Here is a 27304-nt window from a genome sequence, read left to right as displayed (position 1 = left end):
GGGATACGTCCCATGCCAAGGGCAGCGGGAGCGCTATGGCTTGGGGGTCCCTGCGCTTCCTACCCGCTGGCAGAACGAGCGGCTGCCCAGCCGAGGCAGCGGGTTCGATGGAGACTCAAAACCTCCCTCCTCCGGAGCCCGCCAGCATCCCGGGGCTGCGGATCCGCCAGCGAGGCCGGGAGCGACCGCCCGAGCAGAGACCGGGACACCGGGACAGGGAAAGCAAGTGTTTATAAAGGCCAGGTACCCGTAACAAAAATAAATTTGTGCTTTCCCTCCCGCCCCACCCTTACCTTTTTTTTTTTTTTTCTTTTTTTGTTTGTTTGTTTTTAAATACAAATTTTTGTTTAGGAAAAAATGGAAGCACCATCTGTTACAAAGCAAAACAAAAAGAGGAGAAAACGGGGAAAAATGAAAACAAAAACAAAAGAAAACAAGGAGAGACATTAGAATTAAACACTGTGGAATGTTAAACAGGTTATGGGCTACCGTTCTAGCCAGTGCGGTTAGGCAGCTTAGTGAATTAATTGCTTAGGAATTAAAAATAAATTATTATAAAATAGATTTCTGTACATTTTACATACATATATATCTCTTTATATACGCAAACTGTGCTGGGCAAGTAGTTACAGAGGACTTTCCCACGGCAGGCTCAGTCCCAGCCGAAGTCCTGCCCCGTCATCTGGTAGAACTTCATGTTGAAAGGCCGGTAGAAGTCCCGCAGTCTCTGCACCACCTCCTGGTCGATGTCGGGGTGGGTCCTGCCTTTCGTCTTCCCCAGGCAGTGGGGTTTGCTGCTGCCTTCCGCCTTCTTCAGGCACGGGAAGCCCTTGGTTTTGTTGAAGTAGAAGTGTTTGTCCGTGATGATCCTCTTGAGGCCCAGAAAGTCCTGGACTCTGCCCAGCTCGCCCGCGGGGTCGCTGATCAGCCTCTCCCCGCTGACAAAGAGGATCTGCCCGATGGGGAAGTAGAGCAGCCAGTTCTCCAGGTGCTTGGCGTAGATGCCAATCTGGATAGCGCTCCACGACGTGTCGATGAGGCCCGTAGTCCTGTTTTTGAAGGTCAGGCTCTCAAAGGTGGGGATATCGGGCTTCTTGGAGAGCGTCTGCGTGTAGTCCGATATGGCTCTGGTGACGGGGTCCCGCACGACCACTATGAGCTTTGTGCCCTTGGACATGGAGGAGATGCGGGCCGGAGCCTCCTTGGTGACAAAGTAGCTGGGGGTCTTCTCCATGGTGATCTGCCCCTCGAGGGTCCTGGGCATGAGCTCCCTGTCAGGGAAAACACACACTGGTTAGGAAGGCAGGGAGCGAGGAAGGAAAAATGCATGTTTACATAAACATATACACCCAGACACAGATGCACAAGAATTTTCCTCCCTAAAATGCCTGCACAGGCCATTTAGCCCATAAAGATAAATCCATTTTCCAATGATTTAGGGATTAGGGGGGGATTATTATTAAAGGCCACTGCATTAGAAACCCAGCTCAGTAATCCGCCGGTTATCCGCGAGTGGATTAGCCGGGCTGTGCCCGGCACCTGTAGCACGGGCGGCCCGCACCGGCCCCGCAGGCTCGGGATGAGCCCGGAGCCGCGTTCCGCTCCCAGGCCACCGCGTATGTCCCAGCGGGACCCGGCACCCGGCGAGGAGGACCTGTCACCACGTGCAACGCGTCGGCTCGAGAGCGGGGCTTGTCCTTAAAAATACACCCTTGAGACCTGAATCACGGAGCGGTTGCACCCTACGACTCATGGGTGAAAACCAAAGAGATCACAGAAACGCGGGAAGTGGCTTGAGGGAGAAAGAACGGTTTTCTTTTTCCTTGCCTTCCCTAAGCAGGCCTAAATATTTCAGACCATTTTCCAATCCTTGCCCTTTATAATCCAACGGGACTCGTTTGCGCTGGGCTGTGAGATGGCTAAAAAGGGACGAGAGGGGAGTCTGCCGCAAAATTAAAGCTATAAAACTTGATTAAGTTTTCAAAGCAGCACAGAGAAATGACCAACTGGTGTGTGATCTGCAAGCCTTGCCCAGCAGCAACCTCGGGCGTGCGGAGTGGTTATTCCCTCCCAAAGGCCCTTCTCTTCCCTTGCTGGTTTTGTGTTGCACCGCTCGCTCTGAGCCCTTTGCAACCCCACAAGCCACCAATGGCTTGTCTAAAATCCAGGGGTTGTCCCACTGAAGAAGCTGAAGGGAAAAAATGACCCATCCAATCTGAGGCCAAATAACAGAAAAAAATGGGAATGAACGGCCTGATGGAATCAAAAGACACAGTGAGTCTGTGGTGATGGGGTATCAGCTTGTGGAAACCTCCACGGACACTGCTCCAAGGCTGGGCATGCCGGGTTCCATGCCCTATGCACAGCGTCAGATTAAAACGGCCCGCGGGCCACCAGGGACAGTGACCTCCTGGAAGGAAGAAGGCAGCTTGTGCCAAAAACCAGCAACCAGAATAAAACTCTGATTAATCTCTTGCCGCTCTGTGTACCTCTGCAAACCCCTAATGGCAGCACAGAACGGAGCCAGTCAATAACACCCAGAGAGCGACTCTTAAATCTACCGTGAGCTGATGCGGATTTTGACAGACTGCTCATTAAGTGGTGTCTCTTTTTATGGGCACATTAAATCTAAGTTCTACATCCTGCGCTGGCCACCGACAGGCTTGATTTAAGAGGCTGGTTTTGACCCATGAAGTTGTTAATGGCTTGGGACCTGCCTAGGGAGCAGACCAATTTCCAAGCTGTGCTCGGCATGGCAGTGCCGCTGGACTGTCATTCTGGAGCCCTCCACGGCAGATGGACTTCTCCAGCGCTACCAAGGCCAGTACTTGTAAAGTCTCCAGGGAATGATGCAAGACTGGTTTGTTTTTCCTCCTTGCACAAGAGAGACGTTGGGCAGGGCTGGGCCACTGAGCCGCACGAAGAAGCGCAGGAGGAAATTGCTGGGGTGGAGGTGCTGAGGCAGCCGGTCTGGTTTGGGAAACAGTGGTTCTTAATCAGCAACAAACACAGGTGAGTGCTCCAGGCCGCTCCGCAGAAGGGAAAACAACAGGGAGCGACTCTGTGTCCAGCGCTTGGAATGAAGATCCACCAGCCTCACCTCAGTGTCCTCATGGCCCAGCCAACACCTGAACCTACGCTCCTGGCTTGTTGCTGACCACATCCAACCTGTCTCACTTCCAATATGAGTTGCTCTCATACACAGCACTCAGGTCTGTGCAGGTTTGGGTACCCAATCTGGCATTTTTGCAGAGGAGCCCAGTGGGTTCTCCATGCCACACTTCCTCTTGCACCATCCTTGGCATTTCACACACTGTTTTCTGTGATTAGGAACTTCTCCGATGATGAAGGGCAAGCGCATTGACCACCATCTGCCTTGGTCAGCAGAGACGAAAATGAGCAGGGATAGAAATGGGGTCTCCAACCCAAGAACAAGCACTGAACCAACCCAAACCTTCCCTCCAGACCTTCGCTCCAACGCTCTCCTTCTAGGACCCTTGCTCCTAGCTCTCCTTTCACTGCACCTAGACAGGTGCATGTTGCACAGCCCAACACTACGACCCTCAAGATCTTTGCGGACTCCTTGCTTAGAAAGTGGCTGCATACAAGCCAGACAACAGCACATGCAGCCAAATTTTGCAGTCCATGGATGTGGCTTGAATCCCAGGCAATATCACACCCAGGAAAGCAAAGTTTCACTGCACAGGCCTGTGTACAGCCAGGTTCTTTCCCATAGTTTCCATAATCTCCCACGGAGGCTTCATCCGTCATGCTGGCATCTGGAGACAACAGAGCCTCAGGGACAGGAGTAACTGGTAAGTTTGCTGGTCTGAACTCACACAGGTGAAGATGCCACCAAGAACAGTCTATTCCCATCCAAACCACAAGTGGAAAAGGGAAAACTGATCCACACACAGCACTACAACTCCAATGCAACACCCCAGAGCTAAGTGTCGACGGAAGCAGGACCAGCCTCTGCACTGGAAGCAGCTGGCCCGAAGGCTCCAAGGCAGCAGAAGCTGCACTGAACCCCAGACACTGCAGAGCAGGGGAGAAGGGAGCTGTAACGGCCGGAGCAGACACAGTCATGCTGTGCTGGCAGGAGGTGACCCCTTAGGGTCACTGGGGAGCCCACATGAATCGGATGGATCCCCTAAACACACTCCACAGACCCGGTGCACCGGGCCATCTCCTCGCACTTACGGTGTCCTTTATTTCCATGGTGACTTCATGGACACTTTGGAGGCCTGGGCAGCTCCTGCCCTCTGTTTGGTGCAAGGTAAGGACCACAGAGGCGCATCCAGTGCTGTTGGCAGTGCAGGAGAACCAAGGGAGAGGAGAAGGGGAATTAGCCTGTGGGGAAGAGGGAATTCAGCTGAGCCTTGCCACGAAGGCAGCCCACTGGTCAGGACAGGGGCTTGATGGTGAAATGAGAGGGTTGCAGGGGATACTGAGGTGGAAAATTAAGGTAGTTGGAATGTCTTGGCAAGCAATCCATCCTCTCGTTATCCTTCTGCCCCTGGCAACCTAGCGTTCAAAGACCTCTGGAGCCAGCAGTTGCATCCAAATCAGCCTATTTAATATTGACTATGAAGTGTCTCATTTTTGAAGCCTGTGAATACTCCTGGCCTGGAGAACACCCCAGAGCAGCGTCACAGCCTGGATGTGCTGCCTTTCCCCGTCCTGTGACCCCCTCTCCCGCTGCCCTTGCTTGGGGGAGGGCTGGGCCACTGCTTTCGGAGCTCCGAAGAGGAGGAGCCGGGAGGATGAAGGGCAGCAGCACAGCCGGGCATCCCTCACCGATCCTGGGCAGCCGCAGCCCCCGCTGGGGACCTGCCCCAGGAGGGTCCAGGGACACGTCTCATCCGTCGGGATGAGGCAGCTGCTGCGGGAGCACAGATAGGAATGTTCCATGGGTGACAAGCAGCACCCCTAACTCTGAGCTATTAACATGTCAAGGGAGACGGAAGAGGAGATTTTTCTTTAATGAATATTTCCCCAGCAAAGGCTGCCTCCTTCGTAGGCGAAGCGCTGGGCTTAGCCTAAAGATGGATTGGCCTACTTTACCTATTAACCACTTAGACTAATGTAATAAAGGCTCCCGTCATTCACACAGCCCTAATCCCCGGCCCCACGCTGGAATAAGAAGGGATGCATGAACCAACCCCACCAGGCTGCGCTTTTTGGGAAGGAGCGCGGCACAACGAGGGAGGGGATTTTTTTTTTAAATCACAAACTTCTCTAATGTGAAAAACAGCCCCGTGGCGAGATGAATTTCCAAAGTGGGGGTGACAGGTGGCCGCGCCGTAATCCAATCCCGCAGCCTAATGCCCTTTGTGGCAGCTTTTGTCTGCGCAGAGGGGCTGGCGGCTGAGCCGGGCGGGAGCACGGAGCGGTGCGGGACGCGGCGCCTGGGCCGCCTGCGCCAGGGAAGGTGCTGGCTGCAGTGGGGCCGCAGGTAGGAGAGCCACGGGGCAGCCGGAAAAGCAGCCGCGCGTGTGGAGCACGGGGCAGCTGACAGGAGGACACGGAGCACGAGGATGTGTGTCCCATCCCAGGGCTTCCCGGTGTTCCGAGAGCCTGTCACCGGCGGGATTGATCCCACAGGGGACGATGCTGGCTCCTCCTGCGGCGGCATGTGCCATGTGGCACGTGGGGGAACAAGGATGAGGCAGTTGCATATGGGATATTTTGGAAAGCTGACCGATTTTAGGCCAACCTCTGCCCAAACTCCTGAGCGCTGTTTTAGGAAGAGACGAAGTGCTCTCTTTCCATAGAACCAATATTTGGAAAGCCGGCAGCTCCTGGGGAAAACACCCCCCAAATCCCCACCACAGGCAGTCTAGCAAACCACACAGGTTCGATTCAGAGTTTACGGAGCAAAGGGGAACAGAAATGAAATAGAAAAACTAAACAAACAAATTTAGAGCAAGCTAGCTAATTCTAGGAGTCTTGGAAAAGAGCTGGAGACACCAAGGGAAGGGCAGGTTCAGGGCGTTGATGTCTCCATCGCGGCACTGAGCAGCTCATCCACCCAGCTCCATGGCCTTATAGCAGTTTTTGTCACAGAAACACTGCGCCAGAGCCCTGTTTTCTTTCCTGCACGGTGGGTCTGCGCCAGGTCCCTCACGAGGAGCATCCCCTGCGTCCCACTCGCTCCCTTGGGAGCTGGCAGCGCTCCTGGACACCGGCCTGTGTCCAAGGCAGCGGCTCCGGGTGGAAAAGCAGAAGTCGCAGCCCTCGACCTGCACTGTCCCCGTGCCCATGGCACCAGTTGCGCTGTGCTCAACACCTGGAGAACGAGCCTATTCCCAGCTTTTCCTGGGATTTTGAAGTGCTTCCACCCCTGTCTCCTTCCCGCAAGATGTTACCAGACCTGGACCACGTCACGGGAATTTGCCAGCAGCTTCCCGCTGGCTTTAAGAGATTAAATTAGGCCCTGCTCTCTTCCCCATCGCCAGTGAGCAAAGAGCCTTCACCTTTGCTACAAGATGCCCAAACAAGCTCAGTTACTCCAAAGGCCTTCCAGGTGCATGGCACATTTTGCAGAAGTCTTGGACATCACCAAAAAGAGTCCCAGCCTCCCCATTGCCCCCGGCACAAGGGGGCCACCCCTAGAAAGGCCGCGCAATGCTTTAATGGTGCCTCTTCTTTCCAGCTTGGCCATAAAACGATCAAATCCCAGAAATACTCTTTTAAAGCAAGTCTCTGACAAGCCCAGGGAAAGCGCGTTAATGTAATAAAGCGTTTTAATTGCATCCCGGAGCCTGTCATCAGCACCAAGGTCAACGGGCTTTGAAATCACCACTTGGCTCTGATGCTGCTTTCTTGTGGCTGCAGGTCCGTGTGGGGGCAGGAGAAAGATGAAGGAGGAGGAAGAATGGAGAGTCAGCAACGTGGGATTGCTGCTTTGGCGCGGGAGCACTCATGGGTTTGTCTTTTGCCCCCCAAATCTGGCACCCTCGCTGCACGAGGACCCGTATGGTGGCACCATGGCTTCTCCTCGCTTTCCTAGCTGGGGCTGAGGGCAACATGTGGGTCTTGCTCTGGAGCAGGACCCCCTCCTCTGGGCTGACAACTTTTCAAGGGGACGTCTGTGAAGTCGCCTCGGCCTTTTTGAAATGGGTGTAACTGTATCCAGCGGCGTCACCCCCTCGCCGTGACATTGACACAAAACAGATGATGGGAATTAATGAACTTCAGGGCTGGGGAAGGGGGAGATCAGCAGGAGGAGGGGGAAAGGGGGAAAACACTTGGGCCTGCAGGTCACCTTCTTCCCATCTGCCCCTCTCTCCTGTAGGTCTCTCTCTGCTCCCCTTCACTTGCTGGGAGCTTGGGGATTAGCAGGAGGATGGAGGGAGAGGAGGGTAATGGCATGTGAAGGCTCCTCATCACGAAGCTTTGATGCAGCTGCAGAGCCAGCACCCAAGTGTGGCCCTGCGCCGGGAACAGGGCTCACTCCTCAGCTGGGGACAGGCCGCAGGGTCTGATCTGGATCCCTTTGAAGTGGACGAAAAAATCCCATCAAAGGCTGGGGAGCGAGCGGAGAGCCGAGGAGCTGGCAGATGGTCCTTGGCCTCCCTGCGAAGGGAGGCAATGGGAAGGGAACGGCATAGTGACAGAGCTGGGAATGCCCAGCCGGTACCTTGGGTTCACGCTCCACCAGCCCCACGCGCCCCTGCGGCCATGCAGGGCCACCCGCCCCGCAGCGCTGGTTGCGCTCGGAGCGCCCGACCACAGGCTGCAGGGGCTGGGCCACGTGCCCGTGAGGGCCATGGCCCCCACAGCGCGCGCCTCTCCTACATCCAGCAAAGCGCTGCCCAGCAACTCCTCAGCTCCAACCAACCGGACTGAAATCCATCGCTCCAGTCACAAGGGCGGGAATCACCCCAGCAAGAGGCGAAAGGCAGGACTTCCCAGGAAAACCAGGCTGACCAAAGGCTGGTATCTAAGGAGGCCAAGGCTACACATCCACCTTCCCCTTTCTGCGGGGCAATCTGTCCAACACTTCCCGCCACCAAGGGGACATCAGTGCTGGACAGAGGAGATGGGAGTGAAGGGGGCGACACTGGAAAAAAGGGCTTCCCATAGCCCCAGAGAAACAGTGGAGAAGTGGCAAGAGCTGGAAACGCTGCCTGCCCCCAGGCTGGCAGGGGACAGCACGGAGGGAAGCTCAGGGCCCTAGAGGCAGTGCCACCAGCAGCCTCCTCCTGGCAGATGGTCCTGCCTTAGCACCGCTGCTGGGATTTTTGTGAGGAACCGACCGGTCTCCGTCGTGGCGTTTCCCGCAGGCTCCTGCGTGCCGCGGCACTGAGCCACATTGCTCAGGGCTGACCCGAACACAGGCCAAAACCCACCCACCTCCCTCCCAAACACCTCCCTGCCTCGCGGCTGCCAGCGGCGCTGGTAGAAGCGCAGACTCGTAACCAAGATAATGACAGGTTATCCCTCGCAGGGCTGCAGCCCCGTACAGCTGGGTGCCTTATACAGTGCATTGTGCAATCACAGCCTATAGGGCAGGCAGCAACTTAGAGCAGCAGAAACACTTGAAACACTTGAAAGCAGAAACGACCTCACGGAGTCTCCCCCGCGGCCAGCAGGCGACGCAGGCGGCTGCGGCTCCGGGGACGTGGTAGGAGCCAAGTCACCACGTTGTTCTTTGAGGTCCGGAAGCACCTGAGCAGGGGCGGTCCACCTTCTCGGTGGAGATGTGGGAAGTTTTGCTGGGAACCTTGGGAGGAAGGTCTCAAGGGGCTGGGGACCAGCCCGAAAGGCTGAGGAAACATCTCCTCCTAAGAAGGCAGCTGCAGGCAGCAACCCTCCCCTCACGCTTGGTGGCCAGCGGACCGGTGAGATTAGAACTGTTTTGCAGACATCGCGCAGCAGGAAATACATGTAAGCTTAAAAAAATAAACACACAGAAAAAGCCTTTTGTTGCCTGGGGTCCCCGTTCACAATCGCCCTCCACAACAGGTGCTTGAAGCGGGGCAGAGGCCAGAGGTGGGTCAGGCTGAGCCTTCCTCTAGCGCAGATCCACAAGGACCCCAGCCAGGAGAAGAGCAGGGCAGAGCAAGACGCAGACAAGCACCTTCCCGCCCCGCTCCCCTGGCCTTCAGCAGAATTCAGCTCGGGCACTTTGGTGGCCCCGACGCACCCCGTGTCCCTGGTGACCTCGGCAGAGCTCTCCAGGAGGCAGCCCTTGGCGCCGGCTCGGGCAGAGCCCAGCGCGCTGCGTGTCTGGCCCTCGCCAGGCTCAGGACACCAGAAGCTGCTGCAGCCCCCAGGGCGCAAAGCTACCATGATGCCACCACCATCAGGTGGCACTGACCCAGTGGGCGCTGCGGAGACGTGGGGCTTTCCTCTGGCTCGGGAAGGGGAAGTTCCCCATTATTTCCTCCCCTCTTCCCCCAAGAAGAATCGGAGAGGCTGGAAGTGCCCAGTGAGCAGGCTGGGAGGTTCATCAGCTCCGCCAGTTCATTATATAGATCCTCCCCTTTATGTCAACACTGCAGCCTCTTTCTGTCCCCCGTCCTACTTAAGAGCTCTGAACTTCCACTAAATAATGATCTCCGCTCGGGATGGGGGGAGCAGGGGAGGGGGCAGCACTTTGCATATCAAAGGGCGGCTTTGGAGGGATTTACAATAATTTCAGATGAAGTGGTAAATATTCCATTCACTTGGGTGCGTCGCCAGCCGTAATTATAATCCTGTTAGCGAAGTCCCAAGAAAGTGATCGCATTGTCACCCAGCGATGATTTTTTGGTGGTGGGGGGAACACAAGCAAGCAAAGAAGCACAAGCAACAAAAGAGGCAACAGCCAGAACCTCCCTTCCCCGAGAAGGGAGGTCTCTATTGTGGCACCGCTCCAATGGCGCTCCGGCTCTTCGGAGGGCACTGAGGAAGTGGAGCCCAAAGGAGCATCTTCTTCCTGCTGGCCACCCCCGTTTCCCCTCACGCCCGCGAGATCCCCCTCGCCGGCCGCCGCGCCCGTCCCTGAGGGCCTTGTGGCTGTTCCGGGCGCGCTCCCTGCAGCTCCGCGAGGCCTCCTCACCCGAGGCGGCTCCCAGCAGCCTCCGTTCCACCCCACCCACCCCCAAAATAATCAAAAAAAAATAAATCAAGACTGCTTTTGTTTCAAAGTGGAGTGGGGAGGGGTTAATTCTCTAAAACTCATGATTTGGGAAAAAACAAACAAACAAACAACCCACTTAATTCCATCAGGAAATATGACAAGCTAACTAGCAAACTAGCACCAAAGGCTTTTTACCCCACAGGTCCCTCTCAGACACTGTGGCAATGATCTTGTCTTGTCTCAGCTGAGCTACAGGTCTTGCTCCTGCCTGGTGCCACCTCTTAGTACAGCCTATAGAACTGTTTTCTGATTCATCCTGTGCCCGTGTCCTGGCTGCACCAGTGCAATCTCCTTCCCTCTCTCACAGCACCTCAAGGACAACCAAGCCAGCCCTGGCTGCCTCCACCAAAAAGTTCTCCAACGCAGAGCACAGATTGCTCAGTTCCTCTAAGGATGGAAGTCCACGGGTGACTCCAGACTTTGGGGCTGCCCTGGTGCAGGTCTAGGACAAGACGAGATCATTGCCACAGTGCCCAAGAGTTACTGCAAAGCAGTAGGAACTATTCCTCTGTAAATTAAATGGAAAACAGCCTAAAGGGGGAGAAGGGGGGAGAATTTTAGGCATCTGCACAGATTGAGAGCCTTTAGATCACTCATGGCAGAAAAATAAATTCTCAGGACTCCCTCTGCCTGGCTCCTGGCCCTTACGCTATCATAACCAGAAGGACCAGCCATTTGCCTTCCTTCACAATTTATAGCCTTGAGTTAATGTTATGTTTCTAAGCTTCTGTTAAGCAAAGACTTGGTAGATCTACCTCTGCATTCATAGAAACAAGGAGCTCTGCTCCTGTAGTCTAGTGCAAAGACAACATCCCCGTGGCACCAGGGATGTTAAATCCTCAATGTAATACTACTGCAGCACCGACACAATCCCATCCTAAAAAAAGGCAGAGGAAGAGACTCAATACCTTGAGTTATCAACTAAACTGCACAGGGAAAAAAAGTCAAAAACCAAAGCGGGGCTATTGCAGGCTTTTGCTAGCTCGGCCTAAGCAAAGGAAACCCAATCTGGAAGAGGTTTAAAAACAGATCAGCAAATCAGAGCTGGTGGGAAATCCAAAGCCCAGCGTGGGCATAGGAAGGCAATGGAAGTGGCCACCATGGAGGAGTTTATAGGTGAGTTCTGCTGCTGCTTGGGCTCAGCCACCCCTCGGCAGGGATGTGCTGGGGTCCTTGCAGCCCCAGGGCAGCAGGAGGCCCTGCTGCAGATGTCTGCATCCAGCCGGCCGCATACAAGTGGTACCAGTGTCTTGGACGGGCACAAGCAACACCCACCTCTCCCGAAGACTCTTCCCTCTTGCCCATTCCCTTCTCCTTCACCATGGACTGAGCTCCGAACTCTCTGCTCCAAAAGCAGCAGCCTTCACATGTACTCACAGCTCCTCTGCTCTGCCTTGGAGCTGGCAGCGTGAGTCACGGTTGTCAGGCGACGGTCTGAGCCATCCCAGACATCTCGGGTGATGGAGGCTGCGGGTGGGAAAGGCTACGTCTCCTCACGGGGCAACGTGGGAGCCAGCAGCAGGCAGGGCTGCGGCGGGCGCTGGCCGTGCTCGTCCTTCGGCCCCGAAGCAGCAGCAACATCAAGCAGCAGCAAACAGCTTGAACCAAGCTCCAGGGCACTAACGCCGGCCCCGCGAGAGCGCAGCGGCTGCAGCTCTGCCCCTGTGCGGCTGGGCCGCGGCCTCCCCAGCAGAACGGACAGACCCGGCCAGCCCGGCGCCTCGCACGCTCGTAGACAGCCCCAGCCCAGGAACCGCGGGGACTTTATCCCAACAGCCTCATCCCTCAAGTCCCTGCTGCCCAAGGCCCTTTAAAAGACCCCGGAGATAAGTCAGCATTTTCGTGTGTTTTGCTCGTGGCCCAGTGCCCTGTGGGAAGAGCGGTGCTCATTTTGGACCCAATGTCTTCTGCATGTAACACAGAGGAGAGACCTGGCTTCTGCATCCACCCATGCCCATGCCACAACGAGGCACCAGGGCAGCATTTTCACAGTCAACGCTGCACGAGCCAGAAGTTTCCCAGAAAAGAGCAGTTTGTGCTGAGCGAAGCAGCCCTGGCCAGGGCCGGGCCCAGGTGGCAGCCTGCGGGGGTCACACAGATGAGTCTCGGGCACCCGCCGCACTGCGCTTCCCCTGCACTAATTCAGCTATGAGGGGGAGGAAAGAAGCAAAACACAAAAAATCCCACCCACCGAGGAGTCAACCCTTGCCTAGATGTTGCCCAAGTCAACAGCCAAGGAACAAAGCGGAGCCAGCAAGACGTGGGCAGGACCCTGGCTCCTCAGTTGCCCCGTCCATAAATCATGGCCCCGCTGAGAGGCCTTTTGTGTTTTCCCCGCCAAGCACATAAATTAACGCCCTAATCGGTGTGCCTGTGCGGACAGGTAACAAGTCACCCAGATAAGGCGGCCTTTTGTTAGGCCCCCGCGCCAGCGGCCGCCGTTTGCACAAGGAGGGTCTTCCTCGCCACCCCGCATTCCTCCTCGCCGAGCCCAAGCTCCCTGCGCGTAGACAAGGGCTCCCTGATGAGCGCTGGCCACAAAGGTGCCCCCCGCGCCGGCGACCGGCCATGGCTTTTTCAAGCATCAGGGGCTGCGTTCAGTCAAGGCCAGGCCACACTTCGCGGGCCGAGCCCTTCCTCCCTTCTCCCTCCTCTTCCTCTCCTGGTCAGGCTCTGTAATTCCCAGTGAAGGCCCTCCTTTTTCCCCGGCCAGGGGTATTAAACCACTCACGGTTAGGAGCCCCATAGGGATCTGGTGCTGGGGCGCCCACACGGGCACCCTGCTCCTGCTCCTCTTCCTCACTGCAAGGCAGCGAAGGCGGGAGGGGAGCGCATCTCCTCCTTGCAGGATACACCATGGACTGAGGTTTCCATCTGCCAAACCTCCTCTTTTATGCCGGGGTGCTCTCCCGCTGGCACGGGAGCCCTGGGGGCACCTGCAGCCTTCTGCCAAGCAGAGCCTGTCCGGGCAGCCGGCTCAGCCCTGCGCAGGACAAGGCAAGACACAGATGGACATTTCTGTGAGAGATGGAAGTCCAAAAACGGCTTTAAAAGCCAAGCGGGATCCCCAGGAACTCGTCTTCTGCCCCACTAAGGATGCCACTGGCCAAAGGGGAGCAAACGCCACCTCCTAACGCAGAGTCTGAAGAGCAGAGCCCTCTAACGACACTTCTGAACGTGGCTACCTTCCCATTTTCAGCATCATCCCCCCCCAAAATAACAACTTTTTTTCTGTCCCGTTTGCTCCAAGCTATATATGCCTGTATCTATCTGTATGCATGTTCCTAGCACAGGCCTAATGATGCTGGCCAGTGTCTGCCCAATCCCAGCTGCATTACTCCAACAGGCTCTTGAGGAACATCCCAAACAAACGTCCAACCTTTTCGCACCAGGATTCCTCCGGTTTTTAAGATAACGGGATGCTCTAACTGATAGAGCACAATTTACTTGAGTAATGATGTGAAGAACAGGCTGCCAGAAGAAGACCTGGGAGTGGGAAGGGTCCGACCTGCCGAGTGCACCCTGCCCTTGCATGGCCCAGCTCCTGGGCTCACCTGCTTCTTGTGGCACGGCAAGAATTAACGTCTCAGGAAAGGCTTAGGTCTGCCACAAACCCGAATTTCTGCCCCAGTGCCAAGATGCTAAGGAGAATTTGGTCCTGGTCACTTGCCAGCTGGCTTCTCATTACCCTGACCAGTCCACAAGGTGATTCAAGAATTTAAAATTGGTTTAGATCTTATTCCAGGCTGATCTATCTAATTCATTTACGCAGTCTCCTGTCTCCTTCCCAGCAGTAGCAGATGTTCCTTGCTGAAGGAGGCTGGAGCCTCCTGCGGCTGCAGGGAAGGGGCAGCCCAAACCCAGGGCAATGGCCTGGCCAGCAGGTACCACCTGAGGATGAACTATATTTGCCACTCCCTGGAACAAAAGGTCTGGCAAATTAATACACCGCTGATCCTCTCAGGACTGATCCCTAAATGCATTTTAATACAAAGGGGATTGCTGTCTCGACTCATTCATTAACGGATTTACAGTCATAAAGGAGTGGCCAGTGCATCGGAAATTAAGGGAGCTCCACTGTAAACAGATCAGGTTAATGAATGAGAACACGTTTGCTCAGATTAGGATTTTCCACCTGCAAAGTGGTGCTATCAGTCAGATCAGTATGGTTCTCCTTAGTCTCTCCTCATCCTTTTCACCCATGCTCTCATATCAAACATCAAAAACAGAAAATAAAATTGCCTTCTAGACGAAAGGAATAGTGTAGCAGAGCTGCTGCCCATTGATGCAAGAAAGCTACAGGCCAGCTGTGCTGCGACACCCCAGCATTGTCACCCAGCCCCACGAGGTGCCCGAATTAAAAAGGGAGCAGGAAGAAACAAAGAGCAGCCTTGGGAAGGAGCGAGATTCCCAGCAAGGGAGGGAGACAAGCACCAATTAGGGAAACAAGAAGGAGCAGGTCTGTCTACAGACTCCCCTTCTCCCCCAGTCATTACGTGGGATCATGACTTGGTCATAAACAGTCAACTAAATGCAGTCAGGAGCTCTTTAAAGAGCAGACTCAGCGAGGGAAGATGCGCTGCTGTAGGTACAACAGATGCAAAGCACTGCTTCTAATTAAGAAGGTATTCACGTAATTAGAGACTTTACATGGCCATACCGATGATTGGATCCAGCCCAGCACACTCGCTCAGGCTGTATTTAAGAGGGCTCTTCACGCTCGCCTTTTCTTTCCGACTACGTGGGTCATCTTTCTTCTAACCTTGCCCACTTCTCCTTGGGGCTGCAGCCCATCCTGGCAGCTGGGACAAGCAGCTCTGGGGCCACAGTGACAACCAGCAAGAACTCTGTGGAGCAGGACAACCCTTGACAGGTACCTTCAGCATCCAGCCTGCTGCAAGGTTCCCATGAGGAGCAGGTCCACGCTACCAGCCAGGTCCACTTGCCATGCTGCAAAATGGGTGCAAAACCCAACGTGGTCCCCCTTGCTGAGAGTCGATATTCCTTCCAAAGGCTACTACGGGGATGAAATATCCCGTCATCCCTCAAGGCCCTCTGCATAAAGAGCAAGGAGGGCTGTGTGCTGAGGCCTTGGAGCACAACCCAAGTGAAATGACTTTTCCCTGAACACCAGGAGCCTGAATGAGAGCTATTGTTATTCAGATGAAACCGAGTGTCAGATTAACAAATCAATGGGCATAAGAGATATAAAACGGGCTACCATTGAAGCTTTTCAAATACCCAAACATATGGATGAACCAAATGTGAATTGTAATTGACTCACCCACACCTTTGATCTCTACACCCTTGGGTTCCCAAAGAGACAGCGGAGGCCTCCTTAGCCGGTGCTGAACTGACTGGGGCCTCCTTTGTGAGCCCTCACAAAGCCTATTCTCCCTGCTTCCAGCTCCTGGATGTAGACATATCCCGGCACTCAGCAACGGAGACAAGCCAGCTCCGCCCTGGAGAGGGTGATGGAGCAGAAAAACTCGAGTGACCCCATGCAACTTCTCCCCTGGGAGCCCTGCGTGCCCAGGACACAACCTCCATTGGCCTGCACCATCCTCAGCCTCTGCTGCACGGCCTGCTGCACCCCAGCTCCCTTTGGAGATGCCCATGGAGGCCCAACACAGCCACCGCAGAGCAAGTCCGTGCAGCAAGGACATGTGCTCCCCCACTGCTCCTCCGGAGGCAGCGATGGTTAAGATTTTTCCAAGGGTCTCCCTGTACATAACCAAGGATCAGACTTTGCTGTAGTGCATGAGGAGACTGAAGTCACTCTGCAAAGCCTGGATTGACACAGATGTGCTGGAAGTCGCTCTGCTCATCGGCAACAGCCTCAACCTCTGACTGCTCCTCTCACCTCCACTTGCTCAGAGAGTGTTGAGACTGTAGCCGTGTTAGAAATAACTTGAACCCCAAATTCTTACTTTTGGGTTTTGCAAAAAGTGAGCTTTAACCAGTTTGGGGTAAATCTCAAAATTAGTTAAAATAAATCATTGCTTTTGCTGAATTGCTTTTGATACTGTGCAAACGTGACAACTCTGCAAAGGAGTCACATGGCAAGTGCGTTTGCCCTTTTGTGCCTTATTACAAACTCAAAGTCTGCTGTAGATCTTCCAGGAAGCCCCACTCCTCCTCTGTCCTACCCTTCATGCACCCCATGGCTTTTGTGTCTTTTGCTCCATGCTGAAGTTTCCCCACCAGCTCAGCAGCAAACAAGCACTAAGCAGCTCGGGTCCTGCTGCACTGAGACGCCACTGGGCACCGCAAAACTCTTGCTACGAAAGGTGAATCCCCGGTAGCTATTCCCATTATTTAGGCACTGGATCCCAGGGGAAGGGATTCCCAGGCTGGAATGCTGCACCTGGCCCTTCCTCCATGCAGCAGGAGGAAGATGGGCTCCCCTGATAACGCCTGGGACAGCCGAGCGCGCAGCACCTGCAGAGCCGACCTGCAGGCGACTGCAGGAAGGAAGGGAGCCCGGGGAGAGGGAGAAAACTCACAGGCTCTTAATCTGCTTTAGGTCCGCCTGAGCTTGCTGTTATATATAGCTTAATTAATTATTAGGCTACATTTAGCAGCCTGACCTTGAAATCATCTCTGTGGGGAGCCAACAGCCCCGACGCAGGACGGGCAGCTTGGCAAGGAGCCGGGACGCGCGGCAGCCCCGCGACGCCCCCGCGAGCGACGCCGGCGCCAAGCGCGCGCGGGCAGCGCCAACCGGCGATCCCGGGGCTCGAGAGCCGCCTGCCCGCAGCAAAACCCAGCCCGAAACCCAACCTGCGATTCCACCCCGGCCTCCTGAGGCTTCGCATGCTGCTCCATGCCCCCTGCTAACTCTTGGTTTTTGCAGATGCCACCAGAAGGAGCCCGAGGTGCATTAGCTACAGTGAAAAATTAAGGGAGAAAAAAAAAAAAGAAAAAACAAAGCCACAAGCTTTGTGTGAAGCTTAGGGGCAGATGGAAGGAGATGGACTTTGCCTATTGCCCTGGCCCAAGTCCTCAAACAGGACCCACCACTGGTCTGCTTGGCCACAAGGTAGGATTTCCTCCGGCACCTCTTAGCTTCACGCTAAGTCAAATCCATCTGTAAAAACAAATAAATGAATCAAGCAAAAGCTGTGGGCCTTGCCAGCTTTTAAACAAATGTTTAATAGTGAAATGAAGCGGCAAATCCCTTTATTAATAAAAACTCCGGGGTTTCGTCCTCCCCCTAGTGACCGGAAAATCGCTGCAGCGAGTCACCCACGCCTTCCCAGGCCCCCGCCGCGAACGGCAACCGCACAGACCCTAGTGCGAGACGACAATAAAACCAAAAATATTAATGCAATTGCACGTCAGCACAACGCCAGTCCGCTCGGTTCCTGTGTGCTTTCACCAGCTCAGCAGTTTCCAAAAGATTTCCTAAGCCGTCACCCACTGCTGCGCCTCTGTACTTGGTAGACTTTCGTATTTTAAGGCAAGTTTCTAAGTCAAATACTTGAGACAGGCTGCCTGCCGCAAGCTAAGGGGTGCAAAATAAAGCTATTTCGTCCAGCCACTTTGTTAAACTTCATTGCTGCGATGGATTTTGATGATGTGCATGCTGCTGGGGGAACGTTTCCTGAAGTCGGTCATGCAGGAGGGCCTGATCCCGCCGCCCTCGCTTGGGCAGGGTTTAGGACTGCATGAAACACAGCGAGAAGCTCAGGCACTGACATGGTTACTGGAAAACAGCAGCTTAGTGCCCAGGCCACCAGCGCGCTATTGAAGACACGTCTCTTCCCCAGAGCCAGCTTCACGCATGACAAGTACATTTTGTGAGAGAATCGGTGCTTTAACTCCAGCTGTGCTTGGTCTCGCTGCTGCAGCGATGCAGGATTCGGTCTCACACTCACATTCAGCCAGGGATGTATAAAATATATACATCCACCTACAATGAGTGTGCATATAAAAATACACATATGCTCACACAACTTTTACTTGCTTCTGGCCTGACTAAGCTGCCAGCATTCACACGGGAGGGGACAGACCTTGCCAGTTCAAAGGAGAGGCTACAACTAATCATTTTTCTAATTAACTTGGCACTTGGGTGGATTGGCAGAGGTGCATGGTAGTACGAGCTGACCTGGCCGGCCAGATTGCAGCTCTGATCTTACGAATTTTAGCAGTGCAAGGCTTGCAAGAAGGCACCAGGGCTGCTGATAGCAGTGAGGGACTATTCCTCCGAGTATGGGCTAGCAGGTTTGGCCTCCTCACCGAGTGGCCCCAGCAGGACTCCTCAGGTAGGAGCACACCTGCTCGCAGAACCGGGAGGCTACATTTCACTAGGCCACGCTCAAGAAGGCCGCCCGCAGTGTCTCCACACGGCCTATCCCTGACCCCAGACATCTCCCGTTTCCCTCCAGCACGACACAGTGCCACATACAGAATGGTTACCACCAAGGCCATTTTTCTCCTCTGCTTTCAGAGCTACAACTAAGAGCAAAACCACCACAAAGAGTGTTTGGAGCCCAGCATGGCCTCAGAAGGGATGATTTGCTTTCCTTAACATCTACACACACCTATGAACAAACTGTGACTGACTGTGTATCACCGCGTATGAGCAGGCCACAAAGATGCCCCTGCAGCTCCAGGAGAGCAGTGGGTTCGCCACACTCATTACTCTGCTAACGACCTTCCTCGCCTCCACTCGCCCAGACCTCAGTCCACGTCCTTCAAGACTCATCTCTAGGCATCTCACAATGACCTCCAGACCAACTTAACCTCACGTTTGTTTGGAGCAAGCTGATAACTGATGAGTTTCGTCACCAGACCCCTCATTAGCAAGGTCAAGAGGAGGTCCATTTACTCTGTGGCCTTTCAGCTGCCATCGGCAAGGTCCAACAAGCTGAGCTGTGATGCTTTCAGCAAGCTAGGGATGAAAAACACGTTGGCAGCTGCTGCAAGACCTGGAATTGCCACGGCGTGGGCGAGCGCCCATGCAGACGGGAGCAGCAAGTTAGGACCAAGCACGGCACTGAGTCATTCCCCAGCGAACCAGGACCTCTCCTGCTGTCCCTCCTCACTTGCCACGTGGCAACAACAGGGAGCAGCTGATGGCCTCCCAGTCCCTATTTAAGACGCCGGAATGACGTGGTGCTTTGAGCCCATATGGTAACCGTAACCCTGCTCTCAACCCCTGGAGCAGCTGGATCTGCACCATCAGGAGAGGTCCGTGCGTGCGCTCAAGGATCGCTGGCCTCCTCCCTGCGTGGATGGATCAACAGCTCTGGGTGTGGGAACCAGCAAGGTCTAAAGGCACAACCAAATCAGCATGGGTGGGATGAGAAGGGCAGCTCAGAAACACATCCGTTTGGGGGAACTGTAGCAGTGGCCGTACTGGGCCTTGTTGGAACTGCTCGGAAATGAAGCGATCCTGAGGGCACCTCATGCTGCCCAAAGTGCAACAGGCCATGGAGCGCTTGCCCGCTTTAAAAGAGCAAAAAAAGGGGAAAACTTCCCCAAACCCGGCCTGATGGACTCCCATGGGCTTTAGGCCAAGCAGTGCCCGCTGCCTGGCCCTAATCCATGGTGGGAGGCAGGGGAGAGCTCCCCCCTCGCGCACGGCCGCCTCGGGGGCGCTGGGCAGCTCGACAGGTGAGGCCATGAAACCCGAGCGGCGGCGGCGCCCGCGCGGCGCGCGGGGCAGGGGCGTCCCGCGCGCCGCGCCAGGCCCCAGCCACGCGAGGAATCTCCGCCATCTGTTTGAACAGCTCAAGGCTCCTCGGAGGCGAGGGCACGGGCCCGCGCCAGCGCCCGCGCGCAGCCCTCCGCGCGGGGGCCGTGCTGTGGTAACTCCGGCAGCCGCGTGAACACGTCGACCCCGAGACGGCAACGCACTTCGGGATGGGCTCCCCTCAGCCCAACGCCCCCGAGGAGCTGCCGAGGGCACTGGGTTGCGTGAGGAGAGGGATGAAGCCTAGGCCAAGCCCGGAGCAGGGCAGCCTGCTGGGCTTCGCAGAGGGAGGGCTCCCCGCCGCCCTGATGACGCACATGCAACATATCAGTATATATAGGTAAAGAGATGATTATTTAGCCCCAATAACCCACTGCTGGGTTGGGATCATAGAGAACGGCCAACCACAGGGCCAAGCCCCATTGGACACTGGCACATCCACACTCGCGTTTGGAACAGCCATAGCCAAAACCGTCCCCTGCTTGAGTGGCCCCTGTTCCCCTCTCAGGCAGGGAGGAAAAGAGGTTTCCAGGAAAATATTAATAATGAAAAGAAAAACAACAACCAGCAAGGCGGCAGCTGAGGAAGTTTCTCCCGATGCGGGAATAAGCGCGAAGCCGCGCTCTGCACACACAGGTCCGAACCTCGATGTCAGGCACGCAAGAGCCGTGGGGACGTCCACTGGGGCGGGTTCATCGCGCACCCTTGAAGCATCTTTCTCCCCCCAAAAATAATCAAAAGGGGAAAGAGCTCTCGGGCCTGAGCTTGTGTAGGTGGAGAAGCTGGGGAGAGCTCTGCTACGGGGATTACAGCTCGCCATGGTGCGTGGTTTCCCGATGGAGGGCGGGCAGTGCGAATCTGCGATGTGTGGCAGGACGGGACAGGGTGGTGCAGCCGCAGCAGGAGGTCCCTGAAACACGGGCTGGGGGGGAGAAAAACCAACACCCTCCCTGCAGTCACTGCAATCGCTTCCTTTCTTCTCGCCTCACATTCATCGTGGGACAAAAGGCTCCCCCGTTCCCAGCTATAGTTAAAAACGAGTCATTTCTGCAAGAAATAAGCAGCAATATGCAAAGCACCCGCTCCGCCGGGCTTGCAAAAAGTCATTTCCTGCCCCCCAAGCCCATCTCGTATTGGGGAAGCCTGCACGGCCCGCGGAGCGCGAGGACGGCGGCGGGGCTGCGCGGAGGCGCACGGGCACCGCGACGCCGGCGCTCTGCCGCCCGCCCGCTGCAAGGAGGCGACTCGTTTGTTAGCCCCAAATCCCACGCGCTGCTTACACGAGTTTGCAGCAGCAGCGGGTTCTCATTTCTCTTCTGTCATGGTAAATATTTTCACTCAAAGCAGCTACCATGTCCTATTCTTTACCGGGAGGTGGAAAAAAAAAATCCACAACGTGCTTACCGGAGCAATTGTCATTCAATCTCTAGCTATCTCGCTATCAAAAAATCCATTTGGTTTTTCCTCTTTCCACATCGCTATTTGAGAAAAGGAGGGGCAGCGCCGCTCGATACTGCTTTGCTGGCCTGGTGGAAGAAAAGTGCCTCTTGCTGCACTCCAACTCTGCCACGGAACAGAAAACGAAGCAAGAAGACAAGTTTGCAATGCCTCCCGCAAAAGTTTTGGGTTTCGTTTTTTTAATCCTACGTTAAAACTTCGGGCACGGGTCGGTCGTTATATAAATACAATTAATTATGAGCACTTTGGAACAGGCGCTTTCGTCCAGCTAAAAAGGCAAACTCCTGACCTGCACCTCAGGGACCTGCAATAATGTTGAATTGGAAAATGCCATCGCATAGCAGGGACAGCTTAAAGAAAAATAACAGCAAATAAATACTTTTTAGCAGTGAATGGATTTGCTCTGCAGGCAGACGAATAAAATGTGCCTTACACGAGGCAAGGATCAAAACTTGCACGGTGCCCTTTCAAAAAGAGCAGATGACTGGATTTGAAGCGAAGTGCCGGGGCGCCGAGGGCGCGAGTTAGCTGCCCCCACTCCAAAGCTCAACGGGCCGATTTGTGCAAAAATGCCTGGAAAAAAAAAAAAAAAAACCACCCAAAAATGGGGACTGCCCGGCTAAATGTGCCGCTACAGGCACGGTGGATATTTTACAGCATTTTTAATCTGATTTTATTGGGCCATTAACAAGAAAACACAAACGCTTATCCTTATTGACATTAGGATAATAAATAAAGGCTCGTTGGGGCGGGTGGAAACGGGCACGGGCTGAGACGTGCTGTGGAGCCGAGATGCACTGAGGGCAGCGGGCGCTTTCAGCCGCAGAGTATCTGGTTCCCAACACCGAAATTTAGAGGGACAAACATCAGCATCTAATTCAAGCCCAAGTTAAAAATGCTGCAAAATTACCCACCAACTTTGCTGCTGCCCTCAGCAAGTGCTTTGCGCGCTGCATAATGGGCTCTGCATTATTTATTCTTCCTCCCTCTTCGCTCTCCCCTCCCCAGAATCGATGCAGGTCCCGATCCCGCGGGCGGATCAGCTCGCACCGAACGACAGGACAACTCGTGCCCGGGAGAGCTCAAGACTTTTTGCATCACGTAAATGAGATGCTCGGCAGCTTCGCCAATGAACATGAGTCACATTGAAGTTTAAAAAAATCCACTTGCCTAGATACTTCTTAACACGGAAGTCTGCGCGACGAGGATAGGGCCCGTGCTCCTTAAAATTAAGCACCAAGGAGAAACTATTTGTTTTATGCACAACTCGGGTGCCAATTTCTCCGAAATTAAAAATAATGTTTCCTCTAAATATCGACTTCCCTCCAACTGCATCTGGGATAACAGATTACTGTAATCATAACCGCTCTTCTCTCCTTCTCCCCTTCCACCCCTTGCTTGTAAAAGATTAATCAACCATTTTATGGTCTAATTTAGGTACCTAATTAAAAACAGAGTTCAACACGTACAACACCATTTTGCTAATAAATCTTGACAGGTCTCCTGCTTCGCAATGTGCAAGTTCTCCTTGCAAAATGCAAGATTCGTATTAAAAAAAAATCGTGTAAAGATTTTGTGACGGGCGCCCTGGGACAACGCGCCGGACACGTCGCCCAAATCCCAGAATTGTATAAAACGAAAGTGCTCTCAAAGAGGCTTCCTTCAAGCCAGATCTTATCCTGCCTTGCCTTTTTGCTAGCTGCAGAGGGATAGCAGCATTAAAAACAAATAAATCAAATAAAAAGGGCATAAACCTAAGGGCACTCGGCGGTGGGAGTTTCTCAGACTGCAGAGCCCCAAAATCCGGAGCGTCGCAGCCACCACCTCGGTCCCGAGCTGCAGCTTTTGGGCTCCGCTCAGATTCCTGCTAACCTGCGGCACAAAAGAGGTATTAAAAATTACTGCCGACACCGGGAGCCCCCTCCATCCCGGCACTCGCAGGAGGGCAGCGCATCGTGTTTTGGGGGGAGATATTAAACCTCACGCACTTCTGCTCAGCATCTATTAGTGATGAGCTCGGGCATTTCTCCCACCACCCCGAAAATTGTCCCGCTTCGAAAGGGTCCGTCATGCAGAAAGACCACGGTTTTTCCAGGCTGGAAACGAGGCGCCTGAGCACTGAGCACCGCAAAACTCACTGCAGCGGCGGAGCGGGCGGGAGCAGCGGCTGCCGCGGGACCGAGTCCTCGGTGTAGCCAGCCCCGCCGCACGTCGGGGCCGGCACGGAGCCCTGCAGGGACAAGTCTGACACCGCCCGACGAAGGAAACTCCGCGCTCCAAACCGGCACCGCGGGAGCGGGGCGCGCGGCGCCCACTGCCGAGGCGGCCGGGACCGACCGCCGTTTGTGCCGCGCGCGCTCGACGCGGCCGCTCCGCTCGCGGCACCGCGGCGCGTTGCGGCGCGGGGCTTCACGCGACCCCGCTCCAATCCCGCCTCGGGCGCGGAGCCGCCGCATCCCCGCGAGCACCGGCGCTTGCCCCCCAGAAAAAGCGAAGCGGCCGCGGCCGTGCGGGGGACCCGACGGCGCCGCCGTCCCTCCCGTGCCCTACCTGTACCAGGCGAGTCCGCGCTCGTAGTTGCGGTCGAAGAAGTGCGGCTCGGCGCCCACGGCGCGCACGTCGGGGTGCACGCGCAGGAACTCGAGCAGCGCCCGCGTACCGCCCTTCTTGACGCCGATGATGATGGCCTGCGGCAGCCGCTTGCTGCCCGCGCCGTTGAGGAAGCTGGAGATGGGGCCGTCGGGCGCCGCGCGCGGCTCCTCCACGCTGCTCTCCTCGGGCTCCGGCTCGGGCTCGGCGCGCGGCGTCGCGGCGGGGCCGCGGGCCGCCAGGCCGGGCAGGGCGGCGCAGGAGCCGGCGCACGAGTAGAACATGTAGAGCCAGAGGAAGAGCATGATGAAGAGCAGCAGGAGCCTCCGCCTCAGCGGCAGCAGCGGCGGCGTTGGCAGCGCGCCGGGCACATCGAGGCAGCGGTTCAGGCGCTGCCCCATGTGCCCGCGGGCGCGGCGCGCTGCATGGCCGAGGCCGCCCGCGCGGCGCGGCGCGGCTGGGCGCGGGGCAGCTGCATGGGGGCCGCTCCGGGGGCCGCTCGGCGGGGCCGCTGCCGCCCGCCCCCTCGGCGCCGCCCGCGCCGCTTCTCCCGCCGCCGCGGGCTGCGCGGCCGAGGCAGCGGCGGGGGCGGGGCCGGCGCGGGGCAGCAGCCAATGACCGCGCGCGCCGCCGGCGCCGCAGCCAACGGGGCGGCGCTGAGGGGCCGCGGGGCGGGGCGGCGGGCGCGGGGCGCGGCGCTCATTGGGCGGCGGGCGCGGGGCCGTCCGCGCCGCTCCTCTCCCTTCTCCCCGCAGCGCGGCGCGGCCGCCCCGGCACCATCGGGGCCGCCGGTTCCCCCAGCCCAGCTCAGCCTAACCCAGCCCAGCAGGGCTCGGCTCGGCTTGGCTCGGCTCGGCCCGGCTCGGCCCGGCCCTGCGCGGGGGGCGGCCCCCGAGCTGCATTTCTGTCGCGGCGCCGCCCCTCCCTTCCCTGGCCGGGCCCCGCTGCCCGGGCTGCAGCACCCGCGGGGACGGCGGGGACACGTTCCCTGCCCGAGGGGACAGGAGGCACCGGCACGAGGGTCCCCGTGTCCCGCGGGCGGCTCCGGCCGGGGAGCCGCGACGGGACCTTCTCGGGGCCCGGGACGGCGGCGCCCGGATCGCTACAGCGCGGCCCGGCTCGGTACTGCCCGGCCCAGCTCCGCACAGCGCGGCCCGGCCCGGTACTGCCCGGCCCGGCTCGGCGCAGCCCCCAGCGCCGCCCGCCGTCGGGGCGGCCGTGCGGGCGCAGGCGGCCGCGGTGGGGAGGCGCGGGGATCCCACGGGCAGCACCGCAACGTTCGTGGGCCCCGAGGCTGAGCGGAACATCCCGGCCTGACCTCCCGGGAGCGCCGCGCGGCCCGCGAGGCCTCCTGCGCTGCCAAACCCATCGCGGCCCTCGCGGACGGGCTTCATGTCTCCTCGTGCCTCATTCCCAGCCAAATTCACGCTTTATTTCTAGCTAAATTCAGACAGTTTCAGCTCTGCAGCTCTGAGTCTTTGTCCTACGTTTTGGAGTCAGGTGCTATTTGAAACATCTTCCCCAAAATACAATTCCCAGCTTGTATTCCCACTAGGACGCTTGGTCCAAGAGCGGTGGCCGCCTTCTCCTACTGCACCGCATGAGGTCGACCTGCTCTGCCACTCACTGACCAAGCGTGCCGGGATGTTTAGAGCTCTGCCACTTCCCAACCTCAGTTTTAGTGGTGGCTTCAGCCCATGAGCCCATCCAGGTGTGGGCTGTCTGCTACCCCCTGATAAGGCAGCATGGATCTAATACAACCCCAAGGACGGCTCCGTCTTCCTGCAAAATTGCTCAGTTTGGCAAATTCATCCGTTACTTTCAGAGACTGCAAAATCCTTGCAGATTATTCTACCTGGTGCACTTGTCAAAATAAGACGCCTAAACTTCTGATTTCCTGGTGAAACTATGAAGCCCTGTGAGATGCGCTCGCTGCTCCATTTCCATCTCAGTGGCTCTATTTCAGGGATGGGTGATGCGATCTCTATAAATGATTTGGAAAGTGCTTTGGGATGAAAGGTGCTGTCTAGATGTGCGGCAGCGGTGCTAGTGCTTCTATCATTCCTAGGAGTCTTGGCCCCACCAGCAGATCTATCCAAAGTGACAGTGGAACATCAGCAAGGGACAAGACATTATATTTAAACAGACTTCTCTCAATCATAAATTCTGCCAAACGGGATTTGCTCCCTCAACAGTCTCCTGGTTGGGTCTCAGCGCTGGTGTGTCCAGCATCATCTAAACCTTCAGAGTCACTGAAAAAAAGGGAAATTTGAGCGGATTTTCAGTGGCTGGCATCCCAGGACATTAAAATTGGAGCCTTGGGGACTCCAGTTATAATGTCCTAGACTCACTGCTGGAGACTCCTCTCCATTAACCCGGGTGCGTGGCCTGCAGCCCAGCCCCAGGTTTACATGGGGAGTGACCCCCGGCTCCATCCTGCACGTTGGGGGCTTCCACTCAGGAATGTTAATCGGACCCGGCTTTATCCCTAAACCAGGTCTAATGACAAAATAGTGAGTTTAATTGCGAGACTAAAGAGGAGGGTTCAGAGGTCTGTTTGTTTTACACACACAAAAAAAAGGAGCCATAAGACAAGACAAAACCCGCCTGGCTGCCACCCTGTGCCCTGTGCTCTGGGTGTCCCTGCTGGAGAGGGGGTTGGACCAGATGGTCTCTAGAGGTCCCTTCCAACCTCAGCCGTTCTGGGATCTGCGGCTCCAGGTTACACCTGCGAACCCACATTTTGCTCCGTTCTTTTAGCGCTGGGGTTGGATGAAGGCAGCAGCTCTGCACGGCGCTCGGCCTGGCCCTGCGAGCGCTGCCTGCGCTCACGCTGGGGCACCGGGCACTGGGACATGACGGCACTGGGAATACCCCGGTCATTCCTCCTCCTTACGTTAGGGCATTTGACTGGGAAACAACTGGCGTGGGGAGACTACGAGCTGCGGGAGCCTCCTTCTGAGGAGCAGCCCATGCTGGCGGTCTCCATGCACGGGGGCAGCTCTGCTGCCGCGTTACTAGTGCGATTCGATGGAGAAAATATTGCACTAAACCGGCCTGATTTCTCTTCCATGTGCTGCTGCTAGCAGGCCAGGGTTTGCTGGGACACCTATTTTCTAGCTGAAATGGCTGCAATCCAACTGCTGCAGGACAAAGAGCAAACCTTTTCCCAAATGCCTTGATTTTCTTGGATGTCGGAACAGACAGTATGATGCTGACTCCTCCGTATACCAGCTTTACCGCAATTAATGGGAGGTGCTGGGTAAAAGCTAATCGTTTTGATCACCCTGAGTGTTGTGCGATCATCTTGCAAAATTATCCCCACCATAAACACTTTAGAAATGAAACAGACCTGACAGAGAAGAGGGAAACAAGACCTAGGGAAGGGCATGACTTCTCCAGAGGTACCCTGCAGAGTAACAGCA

The 27304-nt window shown here is 56.0% G+C and overlaps 1 protein-coding gene across 1 annotated transcript; it reads right to left on the bottom strand.

The window, feature by feature from the left end:
* Positions 1-215: 215 nt before the first annotated feature.
* On the bottom strand, positions 216-24280 carry LOC104579827 (heparan sulfate glucosamine 3-O-sulfotransferase 3B1). Its single transcript, XM_088523439.1, has 2 exons — positions 23841-24280; positions 216-1271 (listed from the first exon to the last, which is right to left on the bottom strand). The coding sequence occupies exons 1-2, from the start codon at positions 24278-24280 to the stop codon at positions 653-655; spliced, it is 1059 nt and encodes a 352-aa protein (XP_088379565.1). The 3' UTR covers positions 216-652.
* Positions 24281-27304: the final 3024 nt, after the last annotated feature.

This window comes from Tinamus guttatus, unplaced genomic scaffold (assembly GCF_059628265.1).
Source record: "Tinamus guttatus ecotype Peru unplaced genomic scaffold, ASM5962826v1 Tinamus_guttatus_pri_ptg000188l, whole genome shotgun sequence".
NCBI classification, from domain to species: Eukaryota; Metazoa; Chordata; class Aves; order Tinamiformes; family Tinamidae; genus Tinamus; species Tinamus guttatus.
The sequence above is the reverse complement of the archived record's forward strand: the minus strand, read 5'-3'. Positions and strand labels throughout refer to the sequence as shown.